At 47.9% G+C, this 25,434-nt stretch overlaps 1 protein-coding gene across 8 annotated transcripts in view; it reads left to right on the plus strand.

The window, feature by feature from the left end:
• The window catches only part of SMARCA4 (SWI/SNF related BAF chromatin remodeling complex subunit ATPase 4), a 93,237-nt gene that overhangs the window by 65,834 nt on the left and 1,969 nt on the right, over positions 1–25,434 (plus strand). For 2 of the 8 annotated variants that reach the window (XM_084885648.1, XM_084885644.1), the window contains exons 26-34: positions 740–967; positions 1,253–1,351; positions 1,610–1,687; positions 2,625–2,843; positions 7,618–7,871; positions 22,526–22,634; positions 22,967–23,068; positions 23,806–23,938; positions 24,126–24,268. In XM_084885648.1, coding sequence (XP_084741774.1) covers positions 740–967; positions 1,253–1,351; positions 1,610–1,687; positions 2,625–2,843; positions 7,618–7,871; positions 22,526–22,634; positions 22,967–23,068; positions 23,806–23,938; positions 24,126–24,268 — 1,365 coding nt within the window. Of the gene's footprint in view, positions 1–739; positions 968–1,252; positions 1,352–1,609; positions 1,688–2,624; positions 2,844–7,617; positions 7,872–9,113; positions 11,780–15,711; positions 20,004–22,525; positions 22,635–22,966; positions 23,069–23,805; positions 23,939–24,125; positions 24,269–25,434 lie in introns of those variants that run through there. The other 6 variants (XM_084885645.1, XM_084885647.1, XM_084885646.1 and 3 more) reach the window with 6 other exon arrangements.

Consider the following 25,434-nt stretch of genomic DNA (forward strand, 5'->3'; position numbering starts at 1 on the left):
TGTCCTCCATTAGGTACCAATTTCGAGCTCAGCCCCAAACAGCACCAGCCCACTTGGCACAATATTTCATGGGATTCCTCCTGGTTCTGTATTGGGGATGATGATCCAAATTAGGTTGGCAGTCATGGCTATCACTTTGTCAGAGCTTATTCCACACTAGGCACTGGACTGAGCATTCGATGCCCATTTGCTTCTCCCATGCACACAAAAGCCAGGAGAGTGGCTTGTGTGAACAGAGTGAGACCTAAGGTTCAGAGAGGTTGAGTTTGGGGTTGCACAGTAAGGAAGTACTAGGGACCACAACCAAAGTAGGTATCGCCAACATGCTGTCCAGCTTTGCCCTCATCCTGTAAATGGTACTGTGATACGGTCACACTGAGCATAGGGTCCTCCTTGGGTAGGCAAGGGGACCCCTGCATTTGTGATAGGAGCTGCTTGGGATGTAACTACCCAGGGGTTGTCCTCCCAAACTGTGCTATCTTCCTGAGTATTTCTCAAGTATCACTGAGAAAGTAGCACTTCTGCAGGAACTCAGTATGAAATCTTCCTGGCACAGGCTCCACATCCTGTACCTGAACTCGCCAGCCAGGCGGCTGCTGGTTGGGACCAGCAGAATGGCCAGGCAAGAGCCAGGTACAAAATAATCAAAAGGCCCCGCCTCTCCCAATGGCTTCGCAAGGCCGACCTCCCCTTAAACTCTAAAGTGCTTGCTCAAGACTGACCAGTGTTTCTTCCCCAGGACCTGCAAGCGCAGGACCGAGCCCACCGCATTGGGCAGCAAAACGAGGTGCGCGTGCTCCGCCTCTGCACAGTCAATAGTGTGGAGGAGAAGATTCTGGCTGCGGCTAAGTACAAGCTCAATGTCGATCAGAAGGTGATCCAGGCTGGCATGTTTGACCAGAAGTCCTCCAGCCATGAGAGGCGTGCCTTCCTGCAGGCCATCCTGGAGCACGAGGAGCAGGACGAGGTGAGGGCAGCACTGGCTCCAACCCCCTCCCCAGCGTGAGTGGTGAATGCATGAGCGGCTTTCATTTTTGTTTTTTTACCTTTTTTGTACTTTTTTTTTTTTTTTTTTCATTTTTCTTTTTTTGCATCCCTTTGGAGTAAAGGGAGTGTGGGCTGAAAGGAAAGAGGATGAGTACTTGCTTTTTCTTTGAAGTCGTTTTTTTTTTTTTTTTTTTTTTTTCTAAACTGCTGGTGAAAGACGCTGGATTGACAGCCCTGGAGACTGAAGTCCTCTATTTATCCACAGAGCAGACACTGCAGCACGGGCAGCGGCAGTGCCAGCTTCGCCCACACTGCCCCTCCGCCAGCGGGCGTCAACCCCGACTTGGAGGAGCCACCTCTAAAGGTGAGAGGGGTAGTTCAGTCTCCATGCCCATTCAATCCTCGGCTTCTCGGCTGAGACGGCCAGCAAGGGCCCTGAACCCACGGAGCGTGCGTGTGCGTGTGTGTGTGTGTGCCTCTCGCTGCTGTGTAGATCGCCATCCACTGCAGCCGGACTGGGACCACCAGCTCATTTCCCATGGATGCCGCCGCTCGCCTCCGAGCCCGGCCACCACCCATCCTTGCCTCTCCACCCTTGTACTAATCCTGTGAAATCTTGTAGGAAGAAGATGAAGTGCCCGACGACGAAACTGTGAATCAGATGATTGCCCGGCACGAAGAGGAGTTTGACCTGTTCATGGTAAGCTCCACAGGCGGGAGCTGAGGTGGCATTTCCACCTCACACACCTTTAGGGAGCTCAACTTTCCACCCATATGAAACGGGGAGCCCCGAGGGGTTCACATGCCCTGCCCCAATGACTTCAAACAGAGCAAAAACTCCCAGTGACGTTGGAGTCCCTGGATGATAATGGAGCCAGCGGTGGCCCCACAATGCCTCCTAACTCACCCAGCTTTCTTCCATGTTCTAAGAGTCTCAGAGGGATAGTGGACACACCCTCAGCCCCCAAAAACCTGTCCTCTTAAATTTGCTGAGGCTCCCTTGAGGTTCCCTTTAAGGGTGTATTAATACTGACCAAAGCCGCGGGTCTGGTGAGCACCTTGGTCACCAATACCTCATGCTTCTGGGTGAGAAGTATGGTATTAGTTTGGGCTGTGTGCCCCAGTAGGCTTTGTGCCTCCTGACAAGACTATACCTTGAGCCGAAACCGGTTTGGCTCAATGGATAGAGCGTCAGCTTGGGAACTGAAAGGTCCTGGGTTCGATTCCGGTCAAGGGCATGTACCTTGGTTGCAGGCACATCCCCAGTAGGGGGTGTGCAAGAGGCAGCTGATCGATGACTCTCTGTCATCGATGTTTCTAACTCTCTATCTCTCTCCCTTCCTCTCTGTACAAAATCAATAAAATATATTACAAAAAAAAAAAAAAAAAAGACTATACCTTGAAACTGTCACCCTATTTCAGCTCCCTTATGCAATCTGCCAGTCCTTTCCAGTTTTCTCTGTCCCTAAAGCAGAGCCCCTAGCCAGGGTCCGACGCAGGAGCCAGGCCACCTTGGCTGTAGCAATCCATACCCAGAACTGCTGTTTAACTATTAAGACAAAGAAGCAGCCCCTTATCAATATCCCTTGAATGTCCTCCTGGCTCTCCCTGTGCTGACGCCTCTCCTTGCTCCCCAGCGCATGGATCTGGACCGCAGGCGTGAGGAAGCCCGCAACCCCAAGCGGAAGCCACGTCTGATGGAGGAGGATGAGCTCCCCTCATGGATCATCAAGGACGATGCGGAGGTGGAGCGGCTGACCTGCGAGGAAGAAGAAGAGAAGATGTTTGGCCGTGGTTCCCGCCACCGCAAGGAGGTGGACTACAGTGACTCACTGACGGAGAAGCAGTGGCTCAAGGTATATGCCAGAGATGGCCGGCGAGGAGCTGGGCTGGGGGAGGAGAGGCTCACACCACGATAGCTTGGCCTTTGTCTAAAACCTGAGTATGTTCCGTTCAGCTATTCTTGGCTTTCATTCATGACAGCAACACTCTAGCATAGGGTCAGGTTTGCTCAATTCCTCCTGACCAGAGACAGGAAAGAGCACCAGTGCCATCCCCAAGCAGTTCAAAACTCACTGCTTGTATATAATTGGCCTCTTCTGTGTGAGGGTTCACCTCTTCATGAGGTTAGGATAAAACATTGCCGATCTCAGCATGGTGCAGGTCTCCTGAGTGTCGGTCCATACATAGGAAACACAGCCAGAGATTAGTGAACATCCAGTTGTCCTGCAAGCTGGTCAAGAATGCTGACGGGGTCAGGTAGCCCCACTTTGGACACATCACCCTTAGGACCTGAACTCCTAGGCAGGCTGGGGAGGAGTGAGCTGCTGATGAGACTGCATCCACAGTTACTCATAGAGGTGATGTCAGCACTCGTTTTCAGCTCCCAGCCCTGTGTACATGCAGCCCCCAAATACCTGTCCTCTTAAATTGCCCAGGGCCCACTGCATGTACACTGGGATTATAGTGATAAACCTGACCCCTCCCCATGTTTGGGAACTCTGAGTGGAGAGGTAATGATTAAAAATCCAACCTGGAAGTAATTTCATAAAAATGTCCCTGAAGCAGTTGTTCCCAGGAGGTTGGTGATGGCTTTTGCCACATCCCAGAATGAGAGGTGCTGCCTCTGGTCGTACATCCTAGGGTTCCTTGGGTTAACTGGGACCTGGTCCCTTTCTACCCCAGACATGGAAACTCGCCCACTGAGATATGCATGAGAGGGGCCATTGAAACATGCCAGGGAACCAGGCAGACTTCAGTGAGGGGTGGGTGTGGTGTCCTGTTGTCTGGCCCAGGGCTTCAGGACCAAGAACAACACTCCAGAGAGGGAACTTAGGCCCAGTTTCAGATCTGTATCAGCTTCCATGGAACATTACCAACCCCACATTTTTGAGACAGTGAGTGCCTTTCGCCATACTAATGTTTTGTATACATTTTTTGAGGTATAATTTATATACTGTAGAATCCACTCATTTAAGATGTACAAGCCAATGGTTTTTACTATATTTACAGTCTTGCAATTGTCATCACAGATCAACCTTAGAACATCCTCATCTTTGCTCTTGAGCTGTCTTCCTTCCCTTTATTCCACCTTGCCCTTGACAGTCACCCTATTCTGGACTTTACATATAAATAGCATCATGTAACATATGATCCTTTGATGTCTGGCTTCTTCACAAAGCAAAATATTTTCATGGTTTATCCATGATGTAGCACATATTCTTTCTTTTCAAGGCTGAATTATGTTTTATTTTACGGATATATCACTTTTTTTTATCCATTCATCAGTTGATGGACAGACACCTTGGTTGTTCCCACTTTTTGGCTATTGTGAATAATGCTGCCATGAGCATATGTGTACATGTTTTATGAGGACATGTGTTTTGATTTCTCTCAAGTATATACTAGAAGTGTAATTGCTGGGTCTCAAATGGTAAAATCCTATGTTTAACTTCTTTTTTTTTAAAATATATTTTATTGATTTTTTACAGAGAGGAAGGGAGAGAGACAGAGAGCCAGAAACGTTGATGAGAGAGAAACATTGACCAGCTGCCTCCTGCACACCCCCAACCGGGGATGTGCTCGCAACCAATGTACATGCCCCTGACCGGAATCGAACCTGGGACCCTTCAGTCCGCAGACCGACGCTCTACCACTGAGCCAAACCGGTTTCGGCCTATGTTTAACTTTTTGAGGGGTGGGCTGCCTGTTTTCCAAAGCAGCTGCACCATTTTACATTCACACCAGCAGGATATGAGGGAATTTCTCTGCATCCTTGTTAATACTTGTTATTATCTGTCTTTTTTATTTTAATAATTCCAGTGGTATAAAGTGGTGTCTCTTTGTGGTTTTGAGTTCCGTTTTTCTAGTGGCTAATGGCACTGAACATCTTTTCATGTGCTTATTAACCACTTGTATATCTTTTTTTATAAGTCTCTTATCAGATGTGTGATTTGCAAATATTTCTCCTGATCTGTGGTTTATCTTCTTCATGGTTTCCTTTTCAATTTTGATATAAAGTCCAGTTTATTTTTCTTTTATTGCTTATCTTTTGGGATCTTGTCTGAGAATCTCTCACGAGATGCAAAGTCACAAAGATTTATCCCTATATATTTTTTCAAGTTTTAGAGTTTCAGCTTTTACATTTATGCCCATGATCCTCTAAGTTCACTTTGTATATAGTAATAATTTAGGGTCCAACTTCATTCTTCTATCTGTGGACATCCAGTGGTCCTAGTACTATGTGTTGAAAAGACTCTTCTTTCCCCATTGAACACATAGCTTTTTATATGTCATACTCAGTAAAATTTACATTAATAATAAATATGTTTGCCCAAAACAGGCACTCTCCTCTCTTAGTAATGGATGTGTAATGGGCACAACTTTTTTGACAGACACTCTTATGCTCTATGTGCCAAAATCGTTCAGAATGTTCCTGGCTCTTGCCTTGCAGGCCAGGGGACCAGAAACCCGGGTATTAGATATTCCTAGGGTTCCCATAACAATTACCACATACTTGGTGGCTTAAGACAACAGTAATTTATTCTCTCAGTCCCGGAGGGCTAGGATTCTAAAATCCAGTTCCTTCCGAAGGACCCTGTTCCTTCCGAAGGCTCTAGGGGAGGAGACTTCTATGCCTCTTTCAGCTTGTGGTTGCCCTGGCATTCCTTGGCTTATGGCCCCATCATTCCACTCTCTGCCTCCACCTTTACATGGCCCTACACTGTGTCTCTGTGTGGCCTTTCTATCCTCATAAAGTCACGCTCATTGGATTTTGGGTCCACCCTAACACAGGATGAACTCATCTTGCTCGATTCTTAAGTAATTACATATGCAAAGATTTTATTTTCAAATAAAATAACATTTTAAGGTTCCATTTGGATATGAATTTTGGGGGGAAATATATATTTTTTTTAATTTTCACCCAAAGATATTTTTTCCCATTGATTTTGAGAGAAAGGAAGGGAAGGGGAGGGGATGAAAGAGAGAAACATTGATGTGAGAGAAACACATTGATTGGTTGCCTCCCACATGCACCCCAACCAAGCCCAGGATTAGACCTGTAATCCAGGCATGTGCCCTTGACCAAAATTGAACTTGTGCCTCTGGTGCTCGGGCCGATGCTCCAACCAGGCGGGGGACAGTTATTTCATCTATCCCAGTGTTTTTCAACCTTTTTTGGGCAAAGGCACACTTGTTTCATGAAAAAAATCACGAGGCACACCACCATTAGAAAATGTTAAAAAATTTAACTCTGTGCCTATATTGACTATATATAAAGTAATTCTCTTGAATAGGAATCAAATAAACACAAAGAAAGTATTTTATAATTACTTTATTATGAAATATTAAGTAAACAAAATAGTGAAAAATTATAAAATTCTTGTCTTGTCTGCACCTACGGCACACCAGGCAACATCTCGCGGCACACTAGTGTGCCGCGGAACAGCCGTTGAAAAACGCTGATCTATCCCACTAGGCCTGCAGTACATGCCCTCCCCTGTGCTGACCTTCTTTCAGTCCCTCCTGGATGTCTTTTTCCTCCCCTTTCCCTGCCGCGCCCCCTTCAGTTCTTAGCTTCTGTACCACCTCTTCTAGGAAGCTCTCCTGAACCTCTAGGTAGGACAGGTCTGCTTCACAATCAGCACCACTCACCCTTCTTCCTGGAACTTGACCCATGGTTGTCACTACATTTGTGGGAAGTCTGTCTGCTAAGTGTCCACCTGGCTCTGTTCAGTGCTCTGTCTTCTGTGCCAGGCCCCCTGCCCATTTCACAGTCACTTGATAAATGAGAGACGAATGACCAGCACAACCCTTTGAGTCCAGCCCCCTCCCTTTATGATTCCAAGCTCCCCTGGAAACCTGGCTTCCCTTCCCTTTGTCTTAAACGTGCAAATTATTCAGAATGAATAAATCAGGATCCTTTTAAAATTAACATTGTACGTGTTGATGTCCTTCAATTCAGCAGCTTCACTTCTGTAATCTGTACAGAAAAGACAGATGTCAGTCATGGCATTATGTAGAATAGCCACACCTGCCCCAAATAGTGGAAATAACCCAAATGCCCATGAACAATTATGTCCCTTTTTGCAATAAAATACTAAACAGGCGTTAAAAATTATGTTGCAGAAAAACAACAGGAAATGCATCCAGGATATAGTAAGCAAAAACATGAGTCATGATATGGTACGTGGATACAATTCCATGGTGTCTCAGTTGTGCACATGTACGTGGGAAGGGCAAGGAGACCTTGGAGCTGGATGGTGGTGGTTGGCTGCACACAATGTGAATGTACCTAATGCCACTGTGTTGCGCACTTCAAACCTGTTTCACCAAATTTAAAAAAAAGATGCATTGGGTCCAGAGAAGTGTTAACATTGTCACCTCTGGGTGGAGGGATACAGGAGTCCATTACACGGGAGTGAAGATATGACTAATTTTTAAAGTACAACCCTCTAGTTGGGAAGGACAGGCATGGGTGGGATGTGCTCTGGCCTTCTGTGGCTTTTTGGAGCCTGTGAGAGCCCTGGTGTGTGTCCTGCCCCAGCCAGAACCCACGGGTTTGCGCCGCGGGCTCTGCTTGTCAACCTCGGTGCTGGCTGTCCTATTTTACCACTATTGACCCTGAAGGCCATCGAGGAGGGCACGCTGGAGGAGATCGAAGAGGAGGTTCGGCAGAAGAAATCATCGCGAAAACGCAAGCGGGACAGCGACGCCGGCTCCTCCACCCCAACCACCAGCACCCGCAGTCGAGACAAGGACGAGGAGAGCAAGAAGCAAAAAAAGCGCGGGCGGCCACCTGCTGAGAAGCTCTCCCCCAACCCTCCAAACCTCACCAAAAAAATGAAAAAGATTGTGGACGCTGTCATCAAGTATAAGGACAGGTAAGCTGAGGAATGGGGCGGGTGGGTGGGCAGATGCCGGGGGTCCTCAAAGTTGCCTTTCCTGGCCTCCCATGGGCTTGTGAGACCATTCCACAGTCATTGGTTAAACAAGGAAGTGTACAAGTGATGTCAGCATGGGGAGAGGGAAATAAAGTGTGGTGGGGAGGCCAAGGGCTCTGATGAAAGGAGGTCTAGGAATGAGTTCACCAGCAGAGGCAAAAGCAGGTGGCAGGCCCCAGGCTGATGAGGTGTGGTTGGCAAGATTGAGGTTAGTGATGAGGCGAGGTGGAAGGAGAGGAGTTCTGTGCTGTGATGGGTGCCTATCTTATGGCCGACACTCACGACTATGGTGGAAGCCAGAGTTGCTGGAGCAGAAAGGGTTTCTGTTCCCTCTCTAGACTACCCCACCCTCACTGCCCTGTCCCCATACTTGCATGATAAGCCCAGTTTTCATGCTGGGCCATTGGAGGTCCGCCATGTGTTGGCTGACTGCTCTAGGCACTGTGAGCCCTGTCCTCACAGGCACCAAATACAAGGGAGTATGTGTTTTCAGCTTCAGTGGGTCTGTTTGTGGAGCACAAGTACCATTTAAATAATAATAAGAAAATAATGGTTCTCCTGCAGCCCTCCAAGGAGAATGCGCACATTCTGCCAGTGCAGGGTGGACATGTGCAGCTGCAGAAGGTGGCTAGGGATGCACGGCCTGCACCTTGCTCCCACTTTCCAGTGTCTTATGCCACTTTCTGGTACATACCAGCCCATATGACTCTCCATAACATAAGGGTTGTACGGCTTGGTTTTATAGTAATGCTTTGCAGTTAGTCATGAAGCAAAGTAAGGGGGAATTTTAATCTGTAGCAGTGGACAATGTCAAGGTGTGAACCATTAGCACATCATTTAGAGAGATTCTTACCAAGCATGACATTTTGGGGGTGGTGACAACTGGTATCCAAATAAAAAATACAGATTGACCTTTAAAAAGAATCTTATTCTCTGGCCGGTCTTTTCAGTGGTTAGAGCATTAGCATGGAATGGTCCTGGGTCCCATTCCTGGTCAAGGGCACATATCTGGGTTGTAGGTTTGATTACCAGCCCCAGTTGGGGTGTATGTGGGAGGCAACCAATTAATGTGTCTCTCTCATTTCGGTTTCTCTTTCTCCCCCTCTCCCTCTTCCCTTCCCCTCTCCCTCCCTCCCTTCTTCCCTCCCACTCTCTCTGAAAAACCATTGAAAAAATATCCAGTGAGGATTAACAACAAAAAATACCTTATGATAGCCCTGGCTGGTGTGGCTCATTTGAGTGTCGCCCCATGCACAGAAAGGTCGCCGGTTGGATTTCCGATCAGGGACATACCAGGTTGCAGGTTCAGTCCCCGGTTGGGGTGCCTACAGGAGGCAGCCGATTGATGTTTCTCTCTCACATCAAAGTTTCTCTATTTTCCTCTTCCTTCCTCTTTAAAAATCAATAAAAAAACTTTTTAAAAAATCATCTTATTACCAAAGAGGAACAAATGATGAATTTTTAAAAAAGCATATGCTAGTTCATCTGCTCAACCTAAAAATGTAATTAGTGTCAATATTGAGAAGAAAATATTGATGCTAATTTGCTAACTTGACCTTTGAGAGAAACTCCACAAAGAAACATGTAAAAGGTGAACTATGGAATGTGTAAAAATCCAATGAAAACAGTAGACTATATCCTGCCCAGTTAGTTCAGTTGATTGGAACATCATCCTGTGCACCAAAAGGTTGTAGATTGGACTTCTGGTCAAGGCACCTGCCTAGGTTGCGGGTTCAATTCCCAGTCAGGGTGTGTGCAGGAGGAAGCCAACCAATGACAAAGGACATATCCTAGGGTGAGGATTAAAAAGATTCTAAAAAAAACAAAAAACAAAAAAACAACAACAACAGCAGTGGAGGCCATGTTTTTTCCTTAGTGATATTCCTGTGAGGGAAACTTAAAATTACCAAAATGAAGAAGACTCTTGAAGGTCAGCGGGGCAAAGATGGACTTGATGGAAAGTCATGCTGGTCTTTGGATATCCATGTGGAGAAGAACCTTGATAATGCCTCACATCTTATACATACATTAGTTTTAAATGGATAATAGATATAAATGTGAAAGGAAAAGTTCTAGAAGAAGGCATGGGAGAAACTCTTCGTGGCCTTGAAGTAGGCAGACTTCCTCAATAGGACACAAATGTCACAGCCCATAAAAGACTTCATGAAAAATAAGAACAACTGTTCATCAAAAGACACACTGCCTGGGTGGTGTGGCTCAGTGGTTGAGTGTTGACCCATGAACCCAGAGGTGGCTGGTTTGGTATCCAGTCAGGGCACATGGCCCGCATTTCAGGCTTGATCCCCAGTGGGGGACGTGCTGGAGGCAGCTGATGGATGATGTTTCTCTTATTAATGTTTCTGTCTCTATCCCTCTAACTCTCTCTCTCTGAATATCTATAAAAACTTTTTTTTTTTTTTTAAAGACACACGATGATAGTGAAACTGCCATAGACTTGGGAAAAAAACACCCAATTTTAAAATGGGCAACAAAAAATACCTTATGATAGCCCTGGCTGGTGTGGCTCATTTGAGTGTCGCCCCATGCACAGAAAGGTCGCTGGTTGGATTTCCGACCAGGGCACATACCAGGTTGCAGGTTCACATCTTCTGGAAGAAGATGTCCCCATGAGCAATCAGTATATGAAAAGGTGATGGGGATCATTGCATCAATAACATCAAATGAGTGTGAGATGCCTGAACAGAGAGACTACAATTCCTTTGAGTGTATGGAGCAGTTGTACCTCACACTACTCAAAATGACATAAAAGTTCAACATAAAGATGAACTTTATGACACAGCAACTCCAACCCAGGAGAGCTGAATGCATGCCACCTAAAGGCTTGTGGAAGTACGTCCACAGCAGCTAAGATAGAACTGCCCCTAGTGAAGTAGCCCAAATAGTGTCCACCTCCAGGAGAATGTGTCAATGGCCCAATTGGACAGCAGAATTCTAACAGCCACAAAACCAAAAACACCACTGCTCCTTCGAAGACTCTTACATTTGGTTGAATGAAAGAAGCCAGAAACTAATGAGTACCTACCGTGTGCTTCCAGTTATATGAAGTTCAGAAGCTGATTCACAATGATGGGCATTGAATAGTGGTTATGTCAAGATGGGGAATTGACAATGAAAGACCATGAGGGAGCTTTCTGGGGTATTGGGAATATTTTATCCCAATGTATACATGAAAATGTTCATAAAGGTATATACTTAAGATGTATAAGGTTATACCTCAATTTAAAAAGAAACACTTGGAGCCCAGCCTGCATGGCTTAGTGGTTGAGGGTTGACTAATGAACTAGGAGGTCATGGTTCAATTCCTGGTCAGGGCACATGCCCAGGTTGTGGGCTCAATCCCCAGTGTGGAGTGTGGAGGAGACGGCCAATCAATGATTCTCTCTCATCATTGATGTTTCTATCTCTCCCTGTCCCTTCCTCTCTGAGATCAATAAAAAATATCTTGAAAGAAAGAAAGAAAAGAAAGAGAAATGGCAGCCTGAATTTGTTAATGGGGCGTTAGATATTTTCAAACCAAAAAAACATGTCAAATATCGGTCCACTTTCTTAGTCATCATTCTACAACTCACTGAAAAACCATTCTCAGTCTCATTTAGCTGTATATTATAAGCCAAAAAATGGCTTCCACAACAAACAGTTGTTCTCACACCCTGTGTAAGGTTGGATGAGAAATCAGCCAATAAATGAAAACTAGCTTTTAGGGTTCAGTGACCCCCTTGTAAAGACTGTTCTATTGCAGAATGCTGAGATCCTGGTAAGGATTCTGAGATCCAGTTTGATGTTCCCAGCTGATGTCAGACCCACGTGGCAGGACACCTTATCAGAGGGTATGATGGTTTATCTTTAATCTCACATCCCCCTCGTATGGATAGTGCCACAGAACTTGGAGTTCTCCATTAGAGAAGGAAGAACTATAAAGGAGTTACAAGAGGACTGCAAATGTGACCATTCAAGGAAGCTACCGTGCCCTGGACTGGAGAAGCATTTGGTTCGAATTTGGAGACGGCTGTCCACTTGCTATTTTGCTGCTGGTCATACAGGAAGAGATCGAGTTGCACATAAACTCAGGGAAACAGACAGTTTTCCTGGTTGAAAAGTTACCTCATTTGGCAGATACTTTCAAAGACGTTTGGAAACAAAGTTTACCTACTGAATGGATAATATTTCTGATGTTCTTAACAAACTGAATTTGAAGCCACGGGGAAAACAACCCCTGTTGAGGGGTTAAGTGACAGTCCATAGACCACCCTCACTTCTAACACCTCTGCAGAGGTCAGGGGTCCCCAAGACCACCCTCAGGCTTTAGGATTCTCTAGAAAAACCTCAGAACTCTGAAAGGTGTTATATTCATGATTATAGTTTATTAATTACAGCAAAAGCATACAGATTAAAACCAGCTAAAGGAAGAGGTACATGGAGCAGCATCCAGGAGAGCTCCACGCTTTGAGCTTCCTCACCCCACGGAGTCCCAGAGAGCACTGGCGACATCATGAGACAATGGGCACAGAGCATTGCCAGCTGGGGAATCCTCAGTGTCTAGGATTTTTATTGGAATTTAGTCCCATAGACATGACTGACTGCCCAGGTGTAGGTTGAGCTGATACCATATGACCCAGTGCCCCTGCCCTAAATCACATTCTCAGACTATCTGGGCCCGGATAAATTTTTTTGCAACTATATGTCACACACCGGGAAGATTCCAAAGACTGGTCACTGCGCCACACCAAAGAACTGGGGTGCGATAAAATTGGAGGTTGCCAAACTCGCACTTTCTTGTCTCAAACTTCCAATTGCTCCATTCCAAAAGAGAAAATGAAACATTTGGATTTTTTTTTTTATTGCTTTACACAACCCTATAATTAGCCAACTGCTATACTTGAGTTCAGTCTAGAGCCTGAGAGAGAATGAATTGTTACAACTTGGTTTTTCCTAGATCCCCAAAGAATGTTATCAGCATGCTGTTAGCTTTTGAAGTCAGTTAGGAGCCTGCCTTGTGGAGCAGGAGCATGTGGTGGAGGGACCATGGGGGGGCGGGGGGGGGGGGTTTGCACCTTGATGCAGTGACTCCCCTGAAGTGGTTCAGCAGTGCCTCTGCTGCATGTCTGAACAGGGAAGCCCTTCCGCCAGCTGGCATCACTCCAAATGTTGCTTTTCACTGTTGGTTTCCTGATGCCCCAGTTATATTTAAATACCAGTGCAATCTTGTATAATACTCCCTTCATATGTACATCCTTGTCCATATGAAGGTAATTCCCTATATTGTAAGTGTAGCTTCCTTCACATGTGTCAGATTCAGGGCTGCCTTGCTCCTGCCTCCCAAGGCCCTGTGCTCCCTGTGAGTGGCACTTCCAGGAGTTGTGTGGGCGTCTGGCCTCATATGGGTTGTAGTGAAATGCACTTTGTGCTGTAGGGCCCCTGGAGAGTCTATAGTACTGTGCCTTTGACCTGTGATGGCACGGACGACCCCAGGGCCCAGGGTGGCCTCAGGTAGAAGTGCTTCATAAGCAGAGCCTGAAGACTTAGCAGGAGCCCACCAGGGGAGGAGGAGGTAGAGGAGACAGCGTATGCAAAAGCCTGGAGGCTGAGGGCACAGGTTTCCCAGACCAGACGAAGATGAGGGGCCCCCACAGGGGTCAAGTCAGACTGCCAGGCGTCACAGGTGCCTCTTGATGATTAGAAATCTCAAATGGTATCAAAGACTCCACTGGTCAACAGCCAAAATCAAAATCTGAATTAGGAATTAAGAGTTTGCACTTCAAACGTAAACATATAAGTAAGTTAGTCACAGGCTCCTGAGTCAGATTGGTTCCTAGTTGTGGGGCTGTGAGTGCTGCCAGTTGGTTTCAGAAGCTCTGTCTGCAGAAGCCAGTTAGCAGGTGTGCAGATACCCTTGGGGTCTTTGGAAAGGTTTTGGAGAAGTGCATTTGCTGAGGCGCTGCCTCAGCAGGCAGGCCCTAGAGGGCCCCATACAACTTTTTGCGTACCCTAGGCCGCAGTCGCTGTAGGGGTTGTGGGGCGAGTGTCACAGAGATCTGGTTTCGATGTGTGTCTCTCTGCTTGTTTCCAAGTCTGTGGCACAAAAATTGAAGCCCCTGTGTGGGGTTATAGAGACCCTCAAGGAGAGAACATGGGCCAGACATGCAACTCAGAGACCGCTGTGGGTGAAGGGCCCCAGCCAGATCCACGGTGGGTGGTGGCACCGTCAGCCGAGGCCTGGATCTAATGGGAACTGCCCAGGCCTGCAGGCACTTTCCCTTTGCCCTTGCACCTCCATTGTTAGAATAAAAAAGAAGGTGACTCTTCAGAGTTGAAAGCTTATACCTTGATTTACAAAAAAATTAGAACAACTTAACAAGCACAGTGCAGGTTGTCAGGTTGAAGCGTTCTTAGGAGAGGTCACTGAAGGTGGCTCTAAGATCCGCAGGATGGGCCCCGGGAAGGGAGAGGGCAGAGGGTGAGAGCTGTACCCTGAGGGGGCAGGGAGGTCTCAGGGTTCCCTTGCTTCAGCCTTCAAAAGGCCAGATGGCCCTTCATCTGGAGCCAGAGCCCAGAATGGGTGTCTCCAGAGGAGGAGGCGGCTCTGCCTGTGGGACCAGGTCTGGGGTCAGCACTATCTGCTGGGCACCTAGCCCGGAGTCTCACCTGAGAGGCACTGAAATGCGATGTCTTAGAAAAGTGCTGATCCCATCATCAAGCCCCGGGCCAGCCTGAGAGTGGGTGCAGGCCGGGCTAAGGGCCCAGTGGGGCTCCGAGCCACCAGAGGATTAGCCAGGTGCTCATGGAGCAGTGCTGGGGTTATGAGCCTGCCATAGAATTTGCTGGAATAAGCTCACCTGCCTTGTTTACCAGTCTATTTATCATGCAAAACAAAACAGGTTTAGAAGGGTCTTAAAACTAGAATTACATAAAGCTTCAAACAGGACAGGGACAGATGCGTGGACTCTGGAAATAAGTAGATTTGGGTGAACAGGTTGAACCTTGACCCCCTCGTTTCTGTCTCCCGTGGAGTCCTGTCCAGGTAAGAACCTTCTAAAGTGTGCAGTGCATTTTATCAAGCTTGCACTACTTCTGTATGCAAGGAAAACAGAAAAGGGGTGTTCATGACAATAGGAGATACTAATCGGGTAACACAGGAGGTGTGAAATGAATGGGGGAGAAAGGAAGAGGAAAAGGATGATGGCAAAGGTCCAAAGATGAGGTTTCGTAAGTGAGAAGTCACAAAAGAGGGTAAAATTTTAAATTAAGCCAAGAGACAGTTGGATAAAAGAATAAAAAGATGAATTGAGAAATGTTGAATTCCGAGGTGAAACTAGTTAAAAATATGTTAACTATGGTTAAAGATTAGCTGGAGGGAAGGAAGAAGGAATAGGTATGAGGTCTCTAGGCAGGTGTGGACGTGGTCCATCAGCCCTGTACTGCAGCAGCAGTTCCCCAGGCTGCTGACCCCGAACACCCCCACTCATCCTCTGCATAGACCAGAGGACCATGCTGCCCTTGGTTCCAATATGGGGATTTGCAGTCCTTGGCACTTCAGAAGGAGCTTGAGACCCCCTCTAACTGCTCAGCACTCGGAGATGCTGACATTGATAATTCAGAAAATCAAGCACAATTCTTGAGGCCCTGGTCCCCTAGCTCTGCAGAAAGTGGTCTTGGGCCTCCCTGCACTCACATGACCACCTCCGCAGGTCTCTTAGAAATGCTCTCTGCATTGTCATAAACCTGTCACGGGTACTCTGTTCTTTGTCCTGCTCACCCACAGCTAATGCCTTCTGAGTGCCTGCCGCAGTACAACAGCCTGCTTGAGAGAGCACAAAAGTACATGCCACACCTAGGAGCTCGTCTGGATTACGTCCGGCTTCGGCTTCTGCTGCTTGCTCTGTGGCCTGGGACTTCTGTCTTTCACCCCCAAAGCTCAGATCTTGCCTCCAAAATTCAGGTTCAAACTAAGTAGTTTCCCAGTTTGAGTTACTTGGAGGGGGGAGTCAAGATTTTTATAAAATGAGATTTGGAATTTATATTTTAACTAGATTGAGACATGCAACCTCAGATGTGTTTTTGGCTCATTTGAAACTATTACCTCATTAGACAATCACCATCGGAACCTACAGCCAGTGTAGCACTTGGCATTTGGACCCTGCTGCAAAGCTCTCCACCTCCTCTCCCTGCACTGGAAGAGTGTGTAGAGTGCAGGGCAGCCCACAAACCATTCTCACTGGTGAATATAATTTCCCTCTCACTCATGCTTAGTCAGAATTTTTCTGTACTGCAATGCTGTAAATTCAACACAAATAGATATTTTAAGGATGGATGGGTGCTCAACTGGTGGAGGCTCTTAGTAAATATTGTAAGTAAGTGCATTTATCCAGACTTCTTACTTTTCTAAACTTTGAGATATCCTTGACTTGGTAATGTGTCCAAAAATTAAGACTAGGAAATAATTGTATACTAGTACAATTTCCTTTTAATGTGTTTCATCAATTCATTTTCAAACTTTGTTTATCGAGTACTTTCTGAGTCTGTTTCATATAAATATTTTGCTAAATCAGGTTTGAAAATACTGAGTTGTTCATGTCCAGGACCTTGGTTGGCCCAGTTCACTGGTTGAGAGTCAAAAGAGAAAATGGTCCAGTTCTAAAAGCTGTCATTGAGAGATGTCAGAGGGAAATTGTCTGAATGGGACTCTAGGAAGGAGGGCAGGGCTGAGGGAGTCCTTCCATACAGATTGGGACCACTTCTATCTTGAGCACCATCTTCAATCAATTGCTTGAGCCTGCCTGAGGCCATGGGAGCTCAAGGGATAGTGCTGTGATCATTTTTTTATGTCTGCCCCATCAGAAGATGTGGAAGTAAGGACATCATTTGCCCTGGCCAGTTTGACTCAGTGGTTCTATTCCTGGTCAAGGGCACATACTTGAGCTGCAGGTTTCAATCCCTGCCCCATTTGGGTGCATGCAGTAGTAATCAACCTGTGTGTCCCTCTCACATTGATGTCCCCCTGCCCCCTTCTCTAAAAACCAATGGGGAAAAAAATATGCTCGGATAAAGGTTAAAAAAAAAGTCTAGCCTACCACCTGTGTATGGATAGCCTGTGAATTAAGAATGGTGTTGTTTTTTAGATGATTTTGAGAAAATTAAAAGACTACTATGATGTGAAATGTGAAATTCAGATTTCATTGTTTATAAATAAAGTTTTATGTGGAAAACAGCCAGAGCCCATTCGCCTGTAAAGTCTGTGGCTGCTTTTGTGCAACAATGGCCAAGTTGAGTAATTGTGATGGATATGGTATGGCCCACAAAGCCTAAAGTATTTACAGTGACTGTTTACAGAAAAGCATTGCTGACCCTTGATTTAGAATGGGGTATGATATAGGAGGGAGAGTCGCTGACTTAGCCTAGGGGCTAAGTACTGCCTGCCACCAATTTTCTGTGTGTGTCTGTAGCCACCTTTCATAGCCTCTCTGGTTCTTTCCATCTGTTTAGCGAGGGGTACTGGTCGATGATTCCTTAGATACTGAAAGTCCATGGTTCTGTATTTTTAGGGCTCTGTTGTTCACTTCTGATTCTTTGTTCCTCTTCCAGGAGATGTAATTTTATTTTAAGGCTAAACCAAATAATATACTGAAAGGGATGTGTCAATTCAGACTTTTGGCTTCTGCCCATCAGGAACCCAGTTCTAAGCCCTTCAGGCCGAGAAGGGATTTCGTTGGCCTGGAGGCCATGTCGGAGTTAGTGAAGACTACATCTTGGGACCTAGAGTCCTCCCATGGTTCTCATGGCTGAATCATGGCTTCCACAAGCACCTGCTGCTTCCCCAGCTGCTGGTAGAAAATCCCAGAGCAGGACTCTGCTTGGCTGGCTGGTGCTGTGGTCCTGCTTGATGATGGTCAGCCCCACCAGAACCCCAAGTTAGTGTAGGGGAGGGCTCTTTTCCACAGAGAGGCAGACACTGTCTGTGCAGGTTAAATAACAAGGGTCTCCACCAAGGCTATTCAAGCTCCAAGGAGGAGGACTTGTAAAATTAAACAAGGCTTTGGTCTCTGAGCACCTCCTGCATATCGTGTCCTGTTGTAGTGACTGGGACTGGGCAGTGACGAGGTTGAGGAAAGCCCCTGCTCTGGGAGCTGACATCTAGAGGAAGAATAACATCATTTTTCTCATCATCATATGGATTGTCAGCAACAGCCATGGTTGCTCTTGCCAAACCAGTGACAGCCTGAGCTAGAAGGCACTTCCTTCCTGTCTGAATTGGAGTCATGGAGCTGATGCTGACAGCTTCATGATTCTTCGGGCTCCTTCATTTCCATCCCACCCCTGCCAGGACTGCTGGACACGCTCAGGGCTGGAGGTGGAGTTCCCAACAACTGTCTGCAGCAGCTTTTTCAGAGCAAGTCTCACAAGATGGGAGGTGTGCTCTGCAGTGGGACTCCTGGTAGTTGCTTCCAGAGTGTTTTCTGTAGTGGGATGGTATATAAATGTCCGCACGGGGTTGGGGGTGGTGAGGCACCCAGGTTCAAGCCCTGCCCTGTGACCCTGAGGCTTTCACCCTGAGCTCTCTCTTCCTCCATTCATCAAATGTGTTTTGAGCACCTGCTGCATACTAGGCTTTGTTCCAAGTGCCACAGACAGAACAGTGAATAAAACAGGCAAGGTCTCTGCCCTCATGGCTCGTTTTCTGGGTGTGGCGGGATGAATGGTAACTTCTATGGAGAGAAGCTCTCCAGGGCGACCGGCCTCATATCTAATAATGTAAAAAAGTGAAAATGTCCAAGCTTCTAGAAAATATCTCTGTGACCTGGGAGTAGGCAAAGATTTCTCTAACAGGGCAGGAGAAACGCCAATTATAAGAGGAAATACTGATAAATTAGGACTTTGATTAACATTAGTATCTATTCACCAAAAGACCATCCAGGGAGTAAGAAGACATAGATTGGAGAAGGGGTCGCAATAAATATGTCCAACAGAGCACTCCCAGGGGAAGCAGGTGTGCCTGACAGACTGTCAGACCCAGTGCACCTGTGAAAAGGTGGAAATGTGAATTAAAACCACAAAGTGATAACAGCACAGCAGGATGTAGACTGCCCACATCGAGGAGGAGCGACGGGAGCGAGTGCAGCTGCACAGAACCAGGACGCTCACCTGCTGCTGGAGGAGTGGACACAGGCTCAGTAGCTACCGGAGCTGGGTGTCCTCTGCCCCGTGACCCAGCACTGCTGCCCCAGGTAAATTCCCGAGAGATGCGAGCCGAAAAGTCAGACACAAGTGTCCACAGCCACTTGTTTATATGATATCCCAAGCCAGACACAGCCTGAGTGCCCCTCAACTGCAGATGGACAAGTGGACCACAGGGGGTACTTGCTCTGGAGCACAAAGCAGTTACTAAACAGTGAACTGCTACATGCACCAACAGGTAAATCTCAGTGGTGAGCGGCACTGCTAGGCCTGGGGGCTCACTCTTGTGATCCTGTAACATCAAGTTCAAGAAAAAGCCAAGCTCAGCCAGTGTCAAAGGTCAGGGAGGCTCACAGGAGCCTTGGGCACCTCTGGGAGCCAAATGCTGAAGATGTGTGCCTTTGTCTTACAGCTCACGCCTCCTTTTTTATTAAGAGGTCTGAGGGCAAGGTGGACAGGTGAGAATACTCTCAGGAGAAGGTGACATTTGTGCTGAGGGAGGGCAGGATCCTGGGATTCTTAGGAGAGCAGTGACGTGGGTGTGAGGAGGTACAGAGAGGGACACTGACATCAGAGGCCGCGGACAGTCCATCCTGGAGGACTGTGCGACTGTCAGAAGGACTTTGGGATTTATTTACAGGAGGTGGAGAGCTAATGGGGGATGCACCTCTGATACAGAGATGAGGAGGGCCTGGCCAGCATGGCTCAATAGTTGCATGTCGACCTATGAACCAGGAGGTCACTGGTTCGATTCCTGGTCAGGGCACATGCCCAAGTTGTGGGCTCTATCCCCAGTGTGGGCCATGCAGGAGTCATCTCATCATTGATCTTTTTATCATTCTCCCTTCTCTGAAATAAATAAAAACATATTAAAAAAAAAAAGTTGAGGGTTGGTGAGGCAGTCTGGATGGCTTTTGATCTCAAGCCAATGGCTTGGGGTTTAGTGGACTGACTCTTCAAGGGGCTTCTGAGCAATTAAAGTCTTAAATCAGTGGCTTTCCAAGAAGCCTTGGCTGCTGAGAGAGGACAGCTTTAAAAGGCCCTGTGGTCCTGGCACCTTCTCCGTCCTCGTGTACACCCAGGTCAAGGCCTTTGCGCTCAGAGCTCATCACAGCTGAGCAGGGCTGTCGGGCTGGTGGCAGCTGGGCCTCTATTCCCCGGAGGTTTAGAAGAGGAGGCCGTTTCTTTGCTCTCAAACAATTTCTCCGGCTGTCAGAGGAGAGGGGGTCTTATTACGAAACTTCCTGCTCTGTTACAGCGCTAAAGGCCCACCTAGAGGGCCAAATGCTCCCTGAGGCCGGCCGCCTGCATGGATTTCACAGGTGATGGGGCTTGTGGCCAGGCTCCACCGGCCCTGGCACTGCAAGCAGGGCTTTTCAAGCTAGAAGTCCGTGACCATCGGTGGGCTGTGGAGTGAATTTTGTGGGTCCCAGCTGGCGTTTCTCAGAGAGAAAGTAGGAAGTCGGAGTCTATTGCACTTTGTAAGGGAGACGAATGCCCCACAGAACTTGTTATTTTCACGTGTGGGTGAGAGTCCTGGGTCAGAGTGTAAAATGCAATGCTCCCCAACGTCTTGCCAAAGTGTGGGATGACACTGCCGTGAGAAAGGAGGCTCTGCGTGTTTTGTTACCCGTTCTCACTTTTGGAGTTCACACAAACGAATTCCAGTTGCTTGTTGCCAAACCACCCACCTGCCTGTTCATGAGAGAAAGGAAGCTTGTGTCGGGGAGGAGCTCCCTGGCTGGAAGGTCAGCCTGGAAGTGTGCCCTCCCGGAGCTGTGGCGCCTGACCCTGCACAGGGCAGGAAAGAAAGCGGGAGGCAGCCACTTACCGGTGTCCTCGGTAACACTGGGAGGAAGGCAAGGCCCGAAGTGAGCTGTGTCCTGCCAGGGCAGGCTGAACTTCAGCCTTAGTTCCTTCAGCACAACCATTAAAATAACAGCGTGATGAGAACCCGTGTTAAAGTGTGTCCAAGGCAAGGTGCAGGGAGCGGGTTCCAGCCCGCTTTCAGGCCAGGGCCCTCATGATGCACAAACACCCCAGATGAACAAAGGCCTCCAGGGATCCCTCTGCGAACAGCCTCGGGGAGGCGGTGCTGGCCAAGCCGCTCCTTAAGGCCATTATGAAATTGGGGCATCCAGCGACAAAACCCGAATAGCAGTTGTGTCACTACTGTCTTCCAGAATGGTAAACTAAAACAAAAGGAGTGGGGGCAGACTTGGGGATGGAGCGGGCAGGCTGCTCTGTCCTTTGAGAATTCTGTTGAAAAGAAAAGGGAAACAGTTGAGCCAAAGGGGCTCAGCCCAGAGGCAGCTCTGGGCCTGAACCACGGTCTCCTGTGACTGAAAAGCCCGAGTGGTGAAGCAGCCAGAAGGAGGTGGGCCAGCCGAGCGAGTCAGACATCCCGCAGCAGGACCTGGGTTAAAGCTCAGCTGGAATGAGTGGGCGCCTGGCTGGGGGAGAGGCCGGGAGAGCAAGGTTGCCAACAGGTCACCAACTCCCGGGATGACCTGGGCCTCTGCTGGCTGTGTGGAGCCCCAGCAGGATGGAACCCCTGGGGCACATTAGATTCCCGGAGGCAGAACCGCCATCCTCCAGGCTGACTGAACAGCAGGGAGCCTGGCGCAGGGGGCACTGTCTTCTCCCTTGGTCCTTCAGGTCTTGAATCCAGCTCCTGTTCACTCCCTCCCCGGAATGATGTCTCATCTGAGCTCCTGTCCCTAGTACAGAGCCAGGCTCAGGTGTGGCGCAACCTGCTGGCCTGCTGCACAGGATTCTCCAGGAGTGACACCCAGGAGTGGCTGCAGGAGGCCCGGTCGCCTCTCATGGCGTGAGACGTACACATGCCACGTTTTTCCTCGGCTCCCTGTGGAGAACAAGCTGGGGAAGGGGCTAGAAAACAGCTTTTATCTGTCGTTAACATCTTGCTGGGGGCCATCTTTCTCCCTGGGTTTTTGCCAGATTCTCTGACGGTCACTGCTCCTAACTGCTGCCTGCAAGAGACACACAACACGCCCGAGCTGGTTTGGCTCAGTGGATAGAGTGTTGGCCTGTGGACTGAAGGGTCCCAGGTTTGATTCCGGTCAGGGCACATGCCTGGGTTGTGGGCTTGATCCCCAGTGGGGCATGTGCAGGAGGCAGCCGATCAATGATTCTCTCTCATCATGTACAGACAGTCACCTCTCAGAGCAAACTGATATTTGCCTCGTGCATAATCGTGATCTGTCCAGTGCCGAGGCTGGCTTTGTGGCACGTGGGCCGAGGGGGTCGGGGGAATTGAGTGAGCTCAGATCCTGGATTGAAATACATCCCTGACCTCTCCATGCATGGTTCCCTCTCCGGAATGTTCCAGGCTCCCCCCGTTGGCAGGGCCTGTGAGTAACGTCCGCTCTGTTCCCTTACAGTAGCAGTGGACGTCAGCTCAGCGAGGTGTTCATCCAGCTGCCCTCCCGCAAGGAGCTGCCCGAGTATTACGAGCTCATCCGCAAGCCCGTGGACTTCAAGAAGATTAAGGTAACCCCAGCGTGGGGGGAGGGCCTCTCACTGACCCAGGACCTTGGCCCCCCTGGCTAGAGACCCGATCATTGTCTCTTGGGATTCCTCGTGGCCCCAAGTGTCCCAAAGATGTGTCACCAGGCCATCAGAGTTCAGGACTCCTGCAGGGTTACCCAGACTTCAGGCCTCAGTCATGTGGCTCTTGTGTTCAGTGGGTCTGGGCTTCTGAGTCTGCACAGAGAAGCCGAGACTGGGCTGTGACCTTGTCAAGCAGAGGGTCTCCCAGCCCCGGGTTCCCAGGCACAGGTGGAGCCTGAGGGTAAGGCTGCTCTCCCCCCCGCCCCCCCCAGGAGCGCATCCGCATCCACAAGTACCGCAGCCTCAACGACTTGGAGAAGGACGTCATGCTGCTGTGCCAGAACGCGCAGACCTTCAACCTGGAGGGCTCCCTGGTGAGGAGGCGCCCCTTCCCAGCCGTTCCACCTCCACAGCTGGCCCCAAACTACCGTGCCCCTCGCTCCATTTTGAATTGACTGGTGTAAAAATAATTCCCAACAACTTGGAATATTTTACTCATCACAAAAGCAGTATGTGTTCATTACTGAAAAAAAGGGCAGAAAATGAAGGCAAGTAAAATAGAGAAAGGAGACTCAGTCCCGTCCATCCAGGTGGCCCTGTGAACAGCTCCTGTTTATCTTGGAATTTTATTTTGAATTCACAAGGGAACTCTTGAAAGGAATCGTACGGATGCTTCCTTTCCTGTGATGAAATTAACACACACAGTCTCAGCGTAGCAAAGTTTTGCCAAGTGTGTTTGGGATAGGTGCCTCCTGGGAAAGGTTTTACAGTCATGAATTTGGGGAAAGTAAGGGAAGTAAAGATAAAGATCTCAGAGCCTTTAAAAGTGCTCTCGCTGTGATTCTGGGGGAGGATCCTTCAGCTGTTTCTTTGTTTGCTGGGGGCGGGAGGGTTGTGTGTGTATGTGTGTTTGTTTGTTTTTTACCTTCAGCTATTTCTAAACTAACACACGTGACCTTTTATCTGGAACCATTTCATAATCCTGATGTTCTCTTGGGCACCGATGGGGAAAGGACGGTTGAGATGTCCCTCTGTCCCGCATGGGCCAATCTGGCCAGAGCTCCCCTCCATTGGGCCCCAGCCCTCTCAATACCCACGTGTTTCTGCCCAGATCTACGAAGACTCCATTGTCCTGCAGTCCGTTTTCACCAGCGTGCGGCAGAAAATAGAGAAAGAGGAAGACAGCGAAGGCGAGGAGAGCGAGGAGGAGGAGGAGGGCGAGGAGGAAGGCTCGGAGTCTGAGTGTGAGTCCTGGGTGTGTGGTGGTGTCCTGGGATAGTCAGGGTCACAGCGTTCACGCCCACCTGAGAGAGCCAGAGGTCTCGTGCCCCGTCCATTCACAACCTGCCCAGCTCCCAGGTGCCCCCAACTTGGGAGAGCGCAGTATCTCTCCCAAGCTAATGTTTCCCCCCCTTTCTGATCCCACCCCAGCCCGCTCGGTTAAAGTGAAGATCAAGCTGGGCCGGAAGGAGAAGGCACAGGATCGGCTGAAGGGGGGCCGGCGGCGGCCAAGTCGTGGATCCCGGGCCAAGCCGGTGGTGAGTGACGACGACAGTGAGGAGGAACAGGAAGAGGTAAGCCCAAGGCCCTGGGACAGGCGGGAGGTCCAGTGGCAGTTGGGTCATCTCCATGCCAGCCAGCTCCTGGACCCATACCAGGTGTACCGGTTAATAATGCAGATTTTTTTCAATTTATGGAGTTACACACATGTTGATATGTATGCCAAATATGTCAAATTTGCTGAAGGTGTTAACATCAGAGATATTTTTATGCTTAAAAATGTCAAATATCGTGCCAAAAAAAGAGCATTTGGGGGACGTTTTAATTCATTACTATATTTTGAAGAAAAGTGCTGAAAGTTGCCGTATACTTCGGGAAGCTTATGGTGAAAGTGCTCCATCTCAGGATACTTGTGAATGCTGATTTAAACGCTTTAAAAGTGATGATTTCAATGTGAAAGACAAAGAACATCCAGATCAATCGAAAATGTTTGAAGACCAACAATTACAAGCATTATTGGATGAAGATGCATGTCAAACTCAAAAACAACTTGCAGAAAGATTAAATGTTGCTCAGCAAACAATTTTCAATAGTTTTTATGCAATGGAAAAGATTTCAAAGGAAGGAAAATGGGTGCCACATCAACTGAAGGAAAGACAAATGGAAAACTGAAAAGTCATCAGTAAAATGTTGCTTCAACGGCACAAAAGCAAGTTTTTTGCATCAAATTGTGACTGGTGATGAAAAGTGGATTTATTTTGAGAATCCCAAACACACAAAATCATGGGTTGATCCAGGTTAACCATCAATATCGACTGCAAGGCCAAATCGCTTCAGAAAGAAGACAATGCTCTGCATTTGGTGGGATCAGGAAGGTGTGGTGTATTGTGAGCTTCTAAAACGGGTTAATACTGATCGCTACCAACAACAGATAATCAATTTGAATGACGCTTTGATTGTAAAACGACCAGAATGGGCCAGATGACACAGCAAAGTAATTTTGCTTCATAATGATACACCATCACACACTTCAAAACCAGTTAAAGAAACATTAAAAGATCTTGCCTGGGAAGTATTAACCCACTGGCATATTTACCAGACCTTGCTCCTTCAGATTACCATTTGTTCTGATCAATGACATACTTTCTGAGCAGCACTTCAGAACGTACGAAGAAGTGGAAAATTGGGTCTCTGAATCATTTGCCTCAAAACAAGACAAGTTCTATTGGGATGGTATCCA

Source organism: Pipistrellus hanaki, assembly GCF_964339955.1.
Source record: "Pipistrellus hanaki genome assembly, chromosome: 5".
NCBI lineage: Eukaryota > Metazoa > Chordata > Mammalia > Chiroptera > Vespertilionidae > Pipistrellus > Pipistrellus hanaki.